Here is a 12,903-nt window from a genome sequence, read left to right as displayed (position 1 = left end):
TTTATAGGAATAAAACAAACATATCTATTTTGGTTCAGAAAAAAAAAAACAAACCAAAAAACTGGAAAAATTGCCTAAGGTACACAGAAAACAAAGTTTCTTAGATATTTGATATTATTAAACACTGAGAAATGTTTATCAGGCTTGCTTTAGTAAATCACACAAAGAAAATACTATTTGCATTAGAGAACCCATTTCCAAAAGGAGGTGCAACAAAAGTTTTTAGTCAGAAAAGTAAAATCAATTAAACATTCATTGCCCTCAGATTTTACTTACTAGAAACTTTGAGCTCAACAAAATGATCTTAGGTTCTTTTCTAAATAATATTCAATGATTCCTCCCTTTCCCCACAAATTAAGTGCACAGTATATACAAAACTCCCCTAAAATTTGCAATCCAAATTGATAACTCAATTTAAAAAAAATCCCTAGTAACCACGAATCTTGTAAAAATGTAAATTCTGTCAAAGAATCTACATCAACTGTCATAAAGCCTCCCCCATCATCTTTTGGTTATATTTTGCCCATCATATGGCTAAAGTGGCCATTTGTTATTTAATACTAGCAATCTTACCTTTTTTCCACAACTTCTAAGGTTAAGTGCAATAGTTCTCGTTTTGTTTTCTCTCTTCTCTTAATCATTTCCAAAATTGTTATGGCTCTACTAAACTCTCGTCTCAGTTTCAGCATCTTTTCATAAGAAGCTTCATCATTCTTACGATTCTATTAAAAATAACAATTTTAGAAGAATAATTAACCCAATTATCCACAATTCCAGCTTCATTCAATAAAATCTTATCAGATTCAAATTTAACCTATAAAAGTAAAAATGTTTTAAAAATCATGTAAACAGCAACTACATGAAAGAACCTATCTATTTAACTCTGAAGACAAAAGAGCAAATTCTCTCTCTATAAATATTCAGGGAAAAAAATGTTGCCAGCTGTTGAAAAGACAGAATGGCATAGAACAGATAACTCCAATGTAAACAATACAAAAAACGTCTGGCTTAAACAAAACCTAGTACATTAGGTAATACATTCATATTGTAGCAAGGTATTTTCCAATGACAGAAACAGTCTGTGCAGAACAATGAACCTAAAAACAGCCAAAACGAGTCTCTAGCCATCCTACCAGCTATAAACACTAGATGCTGGAAGATTAAATATATTGCACTATAACAAACAACGATATGCAAAGCTTCACTTAAGAAAGTAAAAAAACTGAAAGTAGCATGCCAAGCATTTCATTTTTTGGAGATTATTACGTGTCCACGTTATTAACTCCTCATTGCAGAGGAGAATGATATTTAGCAAAAATCTTGAATTTTAGAATAACGGTAATTAGTTCTTCAACTAATTGCAAAGTAAAAGCCTTGTTAAGTAACTAGAGAAGGACCAGCATCTATTTGCACATAAAATTATCATTAATACAAACTAGTTTTCTAAATCAAACATCTCATTACTTAATAGGCAAACTATTTTTAGAGTAGGATTTTAAAATGGATGCCCACCACCCCTAAAACTATGTATCCAGACTAAAATGTACTTTAATCACTCATTCCATCCTTGAGATAATACAGTGACATTATAATGCTAGAGATTTCACATTAGAGAAAATTTCAGTTATATTATTTTTCTTTTATGTTGTTTCTTACATTTAAAATATAATCATGACCTATTAAAAACAATCTACACTAAGTCCTGTTGTGGTACTGCATACAGAATTATTAAAAAACTCTCAATTTACAAGTCATCCTTTTATCTAATAAAAATTTCATTTTTTTCTTTCAGTACTATGTGACAATGGCAAAATAAAATCAAAAGCATCGTTTTAAGCAATTTCTTTGTAAACATGCAGCAATAATACCTTCCAATTAAAAAATAAATATCTTTATCATAAATGCCTACTCACAGAGTCTCACACAAATCCCCTATCCTAAAAAGGCTTAAGATCTAGTAAGAAAGACATACATAAAATCAAAAGAGATTAAAAACACAAGACAACACGTCACCTGAAGCTGAATGAGATTCAAAAGTGCACCAGACTCTTTAGAGTGCCCTCCCTCTTTAGTAAACACTCCTCTTGGACTGTGCTTCTGCTCTGTCTTACTCCCGGCTCCCTCTTGACCTAAATAACTACCCTTCCTAACTTTTCCTTTCCTCATGCCTGTCCTTTCTACTCTTAAAAAAAAAAACAACAGAAAAACAACTTTTTATTTTCAAATAATTTCAGACTTAAAAACAAATGTTACAAAAATAGTATAACGAATTATTATATATCTTTGTCCAGATTCCCAATGATTAATATTTTATATTTGTTTTAACTCTCTCCTTGAATGTATATTCATGTACACACACAAACATAAATTATTGGCAGTATTTCTGAAAATTTGCAAAAAATGCTGAAGACATGACCCTGACCCTTTACCTGTAAATAATGCATGTTTTCCAAATACACACACATATACACAACCACAGTACAATTTTCAAAATCTGGAAATTAACGTTAATATAATCACATTATCTAATTTATTCATATAATGAAACTTTATTCAGATTTCATCAATTGTCCCAGTTATGTCATTTATAGCAATAAATATAGTTACTGCTATAAAGGACATTAGTGAAATAATATTTCTTAATAAAATTTATCAACAGTTAAGTTTCTTTTTTCCTGGTCAAGGCTCTAATTCAAGATTAAAAACTGTATTTATCTGTTTTATCTCTTTAATCTGCTATAATTTAGAATAGTTCCTTTGTCTTTTTGTGATCATGACCTTAACATTTTTTGAAGAGTAGAGACCATCTATTTTTACAGAATGCTCCTTAATTTGGGTTTCATTAATATTTTTCCATGATTAAATTTATTAGAGTTGTGTATTATTATTTTTTTTTTTTGCAGTTTTTGGCCAGGGCTGGGTTTGAACTCGCCACCTCTGGTATATGGGGCTGGCGCCCTACTCCTTTGAGCCATAGGTGCCACCCTGAGTTTCGTATTTTTGATACAACTACCACAGAAGTGACATTGTGTCCCTCTCACATTAGGAGTTGATACTTTTTGCTCCATTACTGCTGCTAATAACTTTAAGATGGTGTCTGCATTTTTCTCTAGTCAAATACTTCTTTTTCCTTTTCATTAACAAGTATGTTGTAGGACTATATAAATGGCATCTTCCCCATTAGGTTAGTATCCACTGGTTCTAACTTTTACCTGAAACAATTACCTGTATTATTATGACGGTTACCAAATGATGATCTTCTAACTCCATTACCCTGCCAATATTTAAGTTTGGAAATCTACTGTAAGCAAAAGTGTTCCATTCTCTTCTATTTCTCTCTCTATCCAGCCATCCATCCGCCCACCAACCCACTCACCCTACCCATCCTTATCACTGAGGACTCATGGATTATTCTACAGGTTATAATCTATTATTCTCATTATCTATTTTGATACTCAAACTTTCCCAGCTTTGATAGTGAAGTCCCCCTTAATAGCTGGCTCCTGTGTCCTTCTGCCATGGCTCCAACATTCTTCAATCACATTCTTATTTTGTGAAACAGAAAAAGATTTATTTCAAGCTGGGCACAATGGCTCATGTCTGTAATCCTAGCACTTTGGGAGGCCGAAGTAGGTGGATTGTTTGAGCTCAGGAGATGGAGACTAGCCTGAACAAGATTAAGATCCCATCTCTACTAAAAATAGAAAAACTAGCTGGATATTCTGGCAGGCGCCTGTAGTCTCAGCTACTTGGGAGGCTGAGGCAATTGACTCGCTGGAACCCAGGAGTCTGAGGTTGCTTCAAGCTATGACACCATGGCACTCTACCCAGAGGGCAGAGTAAGACTGTCTCAAGAAAAGAAAAGCGGGATTTATTCCAGGCTTATCTTTATATTTTCCCAGCCCCAGACCTGGAACTAATCATTTTCCTAAGGATCCCTGCTTTCTTTTAATGGAAATAAGTGTTTAAAATCAAGATCTATATGCTAGGCATGCCTACTGCTACTGGGTGTCACTGCTTCTAGAGTCTCTCAGTGAACAGAGCAAGGAAACAAATATACAGTTATATGCATGTGTATACACACACACAGAGAGATCTATACCTATTTCTAGCTATGTCAACATTAAAAACCGCAAATTCATACTGACATCTTTTCTATTCTTCTGAAGTGGCCCTATTACTTGTGTTCAAATCTCCTTGCCTCTTTACCCCTTCTTACAACTGTTTCTGCTTGAGGACAACTCCTTTCTTCCTATTACAGTTATATATTATAGTTTTATACTTACTGACAAATCTCTAAAGAAGTGGTTCTCAAACTCCTGCACTTTAAAATAAACTGAAAATCTTTTTTTCATTGAAAGTGATTTTATTTTAACTTTTGAAAATTTAGCATGCTACTACAACAGTTTCTAGCCTAATTTTCACATACAACAGTCATATCTAAGAAGTACTTACATAGACACATTTTTGATTCAATGAAAAACCCTCAGAAAGCTGAATTTAAATTCATTGAAAAATGATAATTCAATTAACATTTTAAAAAATATGTCACATATGAAAGTGTTAAATGAAAACAGAACTCCTAGCAATTGCAAGAGATCCATCTCATGGTAAAAGTTCTCAAATTAATACCCAATTCAAAGTTAAAATGCTCTGTATAACAGTTACTGGTGAAGAAGAACTTTACTGAACTGAATTGCCAAAGTCAAAACCAACATAGCCATAATTTGCACCAAAGGTGGATTAGTAAATCCACTGCCAGTATCTGTACTTTAACTTGTCTGAAAAAATCAAAACCTAACCAGATTCTCAATACTGAATCATCAGAACTTTAAATTCAATCCATTTAGCAAAACACCATTTGAAATAGGCAGTACAGTAGTCTCAGACTCTTCTCAAAAATTGTAATCTTGCTGAAAGATAGCTAGTTGCAAAATTACATGGTCCAGAGAAAATCTTTTTTTATATCCAAGGATAATTTACAAGTACAACTCAGAACCACCATCCTGGAGTTTACTCTCCTAATTACCTTATTTCATATGGACCACAGAAGGAGGAGAGAAGGCACAAACACTAACAGTTGTATCTATATGGTCAAACTTTTTTTTTTCCCAGACAGAGCCTCAAGCTGTTGCCCGGTGTAGAGTGCCGTAGCATCACAGCTCACAGCAACCTCAAACTCCTGGGCTTAAGTGATTCTCTTGCCTCAGCCTTCCAAGTAGCTGGGACTACAGGCGCCCACCACAACACCCAGCTATTTTTTGGTTGTAGTTGTCATGTTGTTTGGCAAGCCCAGGCTGGATTCCAACCCGCCAGTTCTGGTGTATGTGGCTGGTGCCTTAGCCGCTTGAGCTACAGGTGCCAAGCCTGGTCAAACATTTTAAATGTATATATGTTGATTAGAATTTCTAAGTCAGTATATTAGACATGCTAGGGCCTAAAGCCTATCTATCTTAAAATGTCCTAAAGTGCTATGTACCCCCAAATTAAATACTAGTTTAACTGTGAATTAAAATTAAATTCTAGACAAACAATTATAAAGTTCTTTAACTTCTGCATCTACACAAGTGTTTTAAAGTTGTGGAAATAAAAGGAAACATAGAGCCTTTGTCAGCTGTGTTGATCTTCGCATGCTCTAATGCTTGCTCACCTCTTCAATGACTAGCGGGTATTTGCTATTTGTTGAGTGCTTTTCCATTATTCTTATTTCAAAACACATAAAATTTTCTAACTAGCAACAATGTGCAGGACACAGAACAGTCTTTGGTCCTACAACTGAATACAAGACTATTAGAAAATAAAACGTACCAAACCATAATGGAAGATAAAAAAAAGAAAAAACCCAACAAGTGTCAGGAAAAAACTCAACATTAGTGGACACATAATAGTCAAGTACCTAAACACAAAAAGCAGCTATTAGCAATTTTCAACACACAGTGATTAGAAAAAGGGAAGAATAAAACGAACAAAAAAAATTTCTTGACCTGGAGTCTTGCTCTGTCGTGCAGGCTATAGTGCAGTGGTGTGACAATAGCTCATTGCAGCCTCAAACTCCCAGGCTCAAAGGATCCTCTTGTCTCAGCCTCTTGATGTTTTAGCATTTAGAAAATATGCTAATAAATACTGCTAATAGCCTTTCGCTAAAGGAAGTTCAATAGGCAGTAACACCCTTCTGAAATATGCTTTTCCTTCAAAAGATAGTTAATAGTCTATACTTTGCAATATATCTGAATTATTGTCACGCATAACGACAGGGATACGTTCTGAGAAATGTGTTGTTATTTCCTTACTGCACACATGTCAGAGTACACTTACATAAACCACATGGTACAGCCTACTGCTCCTAGGCTACAAACCTGCACATTATGTTACTGTACTGAGTACTGTAGGCAACTGTAACATAATGGTTAAGTATTGCATATCTAAACATAAGCCAGAGAAAATATGGTATTATTATCTTATGGAACCACAGTTGTATATACAGTTTGTCACTGACTAAAAAGTCAATATATGGCACGAGACTGCATATTGCTTTTAAAATGCAACTGGCAGTTCAGGTTTTCTAATGGTTCAGACAAACCTCTCCTTCCTCAGGTCCAGTAGAGCACATTTATAAAGTTTTACTGCACTTACAAATATATTTTAGTCTTAGAATCTAACGAAAAGTGCTAAATCTTCATAAAATATCACAGGTCACCTTAGCTAAGAACTAGAATGCCAAATTGAATACTAAGCCTGGGTTACGAAATGTCATCTATATTTGGGAAATCCATTCTCTGATGTGTAAGAAAATCACATCCACAGAATTATAGAAATTCTGATTATTAACCAGTAGGAGAGTTAATAAATTAAAATAAACTATTTTTGGCAGCTGTTAAGCTTCACAGCTGTTGGATTAGCAGGTGACAAGGACAAGCTTTCAATGTTAGGAGAAACAAGAAACCACAGAAAATACTTGCCTTCCAGTTATAATTCCTCATAGTTTTTACATTTGTATGTTCCTGATACTTTGCAATGTTAGAGAATACATTATTGTGTGTGGTATTTACTGTTGTAAGAAATGGAAGGCAGTAATACCCTTCTGAAATATGCTTTCCTTTATAACATATCACTCCATAGCATGAGATTTTATTTCTCTTCCTTAATATTCTAAAATATTGCACTGTTTCTAAAAGTCGGATGGGGACAAGTTCACCAATCTGAAATCTGACACAACTGACAACAAGGAAAAGGAAAAAAAGATTCCACTGTTACTTCTGACTGTTGACAGAGAATGAACCTATCCCTTCTTCCCACGACCCCACAGTAGCTGGAGGCGGCAAAGTCCATTTTTACTTGCAAGAACTAGAATTTGGGTTCAAAGAAACTGTAAACAATTCAGTGACCAACAAAGATAGCTGCAGTATTTCAAATTCTCTGCTTTCCAAACACAGGAGATTCGTGATAAAATGTATGGTTTACTACATAATGCAAAACTTCTAAGGTACATTAAGGATAAAGAATTTCTCATATCATGTCAATGGGAAGCCTAAAATTGTATGATGAGCAGAATCATAAAGGGCATGGGTAGTAAATACGGTAAAGAATGAGCCAACAGAAGTTACCTTAGGTCATTAAACATGAAATGTCTGATTTGGAATCAAAAGATTACTCAAACGAGGCATTATAATTAATCAAGGTGCTGAAACTATCAACACAATTTTGCCATCTTAACAGTAGCTTGTGTATGCTAGCAGCAAAAAACCTAGAGAGGAGTGGTGATGAAATTGTAAAAGGTATTTTCCACATCTTGTTGAGAACTGAGTATTTTTCCTTTCAAGAAGCTGTCCAAAGCTTGGAAGAAATGGTAGCTGGGGCAAGGTCTGTTGAATACAGTAGATGACAAAGAGTTTTGAAGTCCAACTTCTGTAGTTTAAGCAGCATTTGTTTGTGTTGCCCCTATCTTATAAGAGGACTGGCCTTGTCTCTATTGACTAATCTTGCTGCTTAATCCCAAGCATCCTCATCATTTCATCAAACTGGCTGCAGTAGACAGCTGCTATAATTGACTGACCAGGTTTTCAACCTGTGGGTCGCAACCCACAGGAACTGTATTAAAGGGTCACAGCATTAGGAAGGTTGAGAACCAGTGCTGTAGGGGATAATACCAGCACTGAACCACCAAACAGATAACTGTTAGTTTTTTTTGATGAATATTTGGCTTTGGACTGTGTTTGTGCACTTCATCTTTATCCAACCATTGTGGAGAATGTTTGTGATTGTCAAACAGAATCCATTTTTCATCACAGGTAAAAAATAAGGCATAGAAATAGTTTGTCTTTATGTCACTGACAGCAACGAAAGGCAAGCTTCAAGACATGCCTCTTTTGACACTTGTTTAATTCAAGTGGAACCCGTCTATACAGCTTCTTTACCATGCTAATTTGTTTCAAATGGTCCAATATTGTTGGAATAGTACTGTCAAATCTTGCTGCTGATTCACATGTAAGTTGAGATGGATTCACTACCAGTATAGCTTTCAGCTCACAATTATCCACCCTGGTCTCAGGTCACCCATGTGGCTCATTTCCAAGATTGAAATCACCAGAACGGAACTTCTCAAACCATTAAGGTATTGTGTCCATTAGCCCACATCCTTCCCAAATACTTCCTTGATATTGTGAGCTGTCTACGCTGTGTTATTTATTCAATGAAACTCACATTAGAAAATAAGAAACTTTGGCTTGTCCATGGTTTCATAAAAATTGCTTTTAAAAAATTTTAAAGATAATCATAAGCCAAAACATGTGTTTGAAAGAATGAGAATGTACCTTCACAATAAAATTAAAACAAGAAGTGTCAAAGTGAAATGTCAGAGGTATCAACTGTCAAACTTATACTCAAGGAAATTGGATGTTTCATATCTAATAACCCATTTCTACTATTTAAAAAATGTCAAGGGTAGTAGATAAACACTGAACAAATGGCCAACAGAAGCTACCAAAAAGCAGTATCGCTAACAGAAAGTTAATCAATGTCAATAGCTCACATTATGTCCAAGTTATTCAAAATTATTTAAGTTATAAACTATTGGTCTTAAATATTATTAAGCTATATATAATTAAATCTAATTTGCACATTACCTTTCGAGTTTGCATTTTCTCTGTTCTCCTCCGAAAGGCAACATAAGGGTCATTGTTGGTAGAACCATCTCTTTTTTCTTGTTTTATCTGAGGAATGAGAGATGGTCCCCTGCAGTTTTTACGTTTTCTCACCCAGTAGTCATATACAGCTTTAATAAGGTAATCATCTTCGTTTAGCAGCAGTTTTGCTTCTTGAAGTGTTACAAGCTGAATGAAAAATAAAAAATGCAAAAATGTATTCATGATCTATATGTATATGACTTAATAAAAGGAAAAAAAAGAAAGAAAAATATAAAATGTCATTGACTACAACATTTCAAAAAGAGAAATCAAAGTCAGATTACAGCAACAGGAAATATGATCAGATATTATGATGGAAGGTAAAGACAATTTGAATCACTCCTTTAACAATGGACTCAATCATTAGGAGATTTATCAAGAAATCAATATTTTGGCCCAAGACATATTACTTTCCACCACTTAAAAATATTTAAAAAGACTAGAAAAACAACTTGGGAAGTGCACAGTAAATTCATGCCTTGAGTAAGATAACCATGACATTTAAATACTAATATTCTATCATTTGAAACATTTGAATACTAATTTTTAAGTCTACTAGCTTCTGTTTGTTTTTCAATAGAAACCAGAAAATAAGTCAGGGTTCTTTTTACTTACCTCTAAAACCAAAGATGAATGAATATTTTCTAATATATTACAACTTACTATAACATGCCTCTTTTGGAACTCATAAAGAAAAAAAACTTAGCATGTTTCGAGAAGTTTTAACATCATGCAATTTTGAATTCTTTGTATTAATGATATATATTCTACTGATGACACTGTCATATCTGGGACAGTGGCCCTGGGATGGTTCCCTTACAGGGGTCCTCAAAGTGCGGCCATGGGCCACATCAGGTGGTGTGACTGTATTTGTTTTTTTACTTCAAAATAAGATATGTGCAGTGTGCATAGGAATTGGTTCATATATATATATATTTTTTAACGATAGTCCGGCCTTCCAATGGTCTGAGGGACAGTGAACTGGCCCCCTGTTTAAAAAGTTTGAGGCCGCCTGCGGAAGCTCTGATATTGGTATCTCAGGGACCTATTCCTTTATCAATGCAACCCGTATAATGCTGACATAGCTCAAAAATTTGTAAAAATTTGCTTGGTCACATCTATAGCTTTGCCCTTTGAAAAGAACAGATAAGCCAATCAGCTTTAGTAGGAGGGGATGGGGGAATGCACGTATCTATTTACAAGAGCAATTCTCAATCTGTGGGTCGCAACCCCTTTGGGAGTCGAATGACCTTTCACAGGGGTTGCCTAAGACCGTCGGAAAACATTACAATTCATAACAGTAGCAAAATTACAGTTATGAAGTAGCAAAGAAAATAATTTTATGGTTGGGGGTCACTACAACATAAGGAACTGTATTAAAGGGTCATGGCATTTAGGAAAATTGAGAACCAGTGATTTACAGTAAACTTTGGAAAAAGATTATTACCCATTTTAGGGTTGGAAAGCCTCACTGAAGTGATGCTATCGTAATCTTCTGACTTGTACCATTTTAGAGATGAAAACTCATGTGGTCATGAAGGAAAAACTTTTCTCACTGAAATTATAAGATCAATATACAAAAGGATTTGTATGTTGTATAAAGTCTGTTTATGAAGGCATGACTCACCCAATAAATTTTTCATGACTTGACTTCTTGTATTGGTATAACTTCATGGAATAAATGTATTAATCATTAAATTTCAAGTCCTATGATAATGATTTTTATAGATAATTAGTCGGTCCTTTTGAGACAGAGTCTTACTATGTCACCCTCGGTAGAGTACCGTAGCATCACAGGTCACAGCAACCTCAAACTCTTGGGCTTAAGCGATTCTCTTGCCTCAGCCTCCCAAGTAGCTGGGACTACAGGCGCCTGCCATAATGCCTTTTTTTCGTTGCAGTTGTTTAGCTGGCCTGGGCCGGGTTCGAACCCTCCACCCTCGGTGTATGTGGCTGGTGCCATAACCACTGTGCTACGGGTGCCGAGCCTAGTTGGTTTCTTATTATAATTTTGCTGCCTACTTATTACAAGTTTGATCATAGGAAGAGAATACATTGACACTGTCAACTCAAGTATTCTAGACCATGTGACAGGTACATTTAGTGCAGTACAAAACCAAAAGAACCAGTATTTCCAAACAACAGCTTTAAATGGGTACCTTCCTATTGTTACCTGAAGTTCTCTGGGTGATGTAGATCCTCAAAGTCTACAAGGACATAGGTAGAATAAAAATTAAACTTCCTAGATCTAATAAAATTCTACCTTATCCTGACAACGTTACAGCATCACTGACAAGGCTTCTGTGCTCTGGATGTCAAGGGAAACATTGCTGTTGATATGCTACATGTGCTTCAACTGTTTAGCCATTATGCTTCTGATAAAGTACTGTAATCTCTGCTAATTAAATCAATAACCCAGAGTGAGGAAGAGGGTTAAGAACTCTTTCCACCAGTCAGCAGAGGAGTAGTGAGTTTCTTACATCACAATACTATTGTGTCAACACCACTTCCTATGCTCCTGCATGATGTGTCTAAAGATTTAAACACCTGCTCAGATTTTCTTCCCTGACGCTTCTTGCTCCAGCTCATAAAGTCTTTTGCCTTAAGTATCCTTTATATCACAGGTAATAAAAATTCAACATGCAGTTTACAGTTAAACTGAATTATTTCCTTCTAGTTTTAACTGTATTTTCTCAGTTAATTGCGATTTTTATATTGTTATACAGCGACTTCCTATTTTATGAGATAATCTTGGTTTTAATCATTCTGTAAAAATTATCTTTAGGCAAGATAAAGATTTAAATTATCTTTAAACTAAGGCAACAAGTATCACTGAATCTCTGTTATGGTGACGGCATTCATTTGACTCAGCAAGAACTATATGTAGATAAAGTAGTCACAAATTATGTCACATGATTACAAATGCACAAAGTCAGAACCCTACTATTTTTATCCACTACAAAAAAAGGTCTGTCATTTAGCATATAACATCATCTACTATTAAATAGAAAGCCGTGGAAACTAGTATTTAACTGGCAGAAGGGTCTATGATAAATATTATTTTCTAAGGTATCCCTAAGTTGTTTGATTTACTTTATTTACTTACTACTTGAGAACTTGGTATTTACTTACTACTTGGGAACTTGGTGATGGGGAAATAATTTTTCCTATTATATAGGCTTTTCTTCTAGTCTGCTATAAGCTTCACAAAAACTAGGACCATTTTGGTTGCTAAATGACAAATCCCCTGGTGCGGCAATTTCAATAAATACATTTTCAATACACAAATGAAAAAATTACGTGTAAAAATTAATGTCTTTTATAAAACAATTTTACAAGTAATTAGCAAATAACTATCATCAGTACATCAATGAGTCACAGGCATGGGGAAGGTAAGGGAAAAGACTTAAAGATGAACTCACTATGTAAAAACACTCACAATATGGCAATAAAGGTAAGACAAATACAAATAAGAGAAAAATGTAAAATTTGGAAGTGTTAGTATAGTAAGATATAGAGAAAAGTAAGAAAAATTTCCATCTTAGCGTGCCTCCATTTCTTTTTAGTGTTGACAAGTGACCACCTCTATGCTATATACCTTCTTTTTTCACTCTATTTCTTTCGAATCTGATTTTTAATTATTTGTGAAACAGCTCCAGTAATACCAAAGGCAAAGTTCCATATAACGCAAGGGTGTCCAATCTTTTGGGTTTTCTAGGCC

At 34.7% G+C, this 12,903-nt stretch overlaps 1 protein-coding gene across 4 annotated transcripts in view; it reads right to left on the bottom strand.

Annotated features, from left to right (window-relative positions):
• Positions 1-12,903, bottom strand: part of EPC2 (enhancer of polycomb homolog 2) — a 161,733-nt gene that overhangs the window by 27,403 nt on the left and 121,427 nt on the right. For all 4 annotated transcript variants that reach the window (XM_053597616.1, XM_053597619.1, XM_053597618.1 and 1 more), the window contains 2 exons: positions 9,123-9,329; positions 574-722 (listed from right to left, as the gene is read on the bottom strand). In XM_053597616.1, the coding sequence (XP_053453591.1) occupies positions 574-722; positions 9,123-9,329 (356 nt within the window). The remainder of the gene's footprint in view (positions 1-573; positions 723-9,122; positions 9,330-12,903) is intronic.

Source organism: Nycticebus coucang, chromosome 7 (genome assembly GCF_027406575.1).
Source record: "Nycticebus coucang isolate mNycCou1 chromosome 7, mNycCou1.pri, whole genome shotgun sequence".
Classification (NCBI taxonomy): Eukaryota; Metazoa; Chordata; class Mammalia; order Primates; family Lorisidae; genus Nycticebus; species Nycticebus coucang.
Note: the sequence above shows the minus strand (reverse complement) of the source record. Positions and strands in the feature narration are given on the sequence as shown.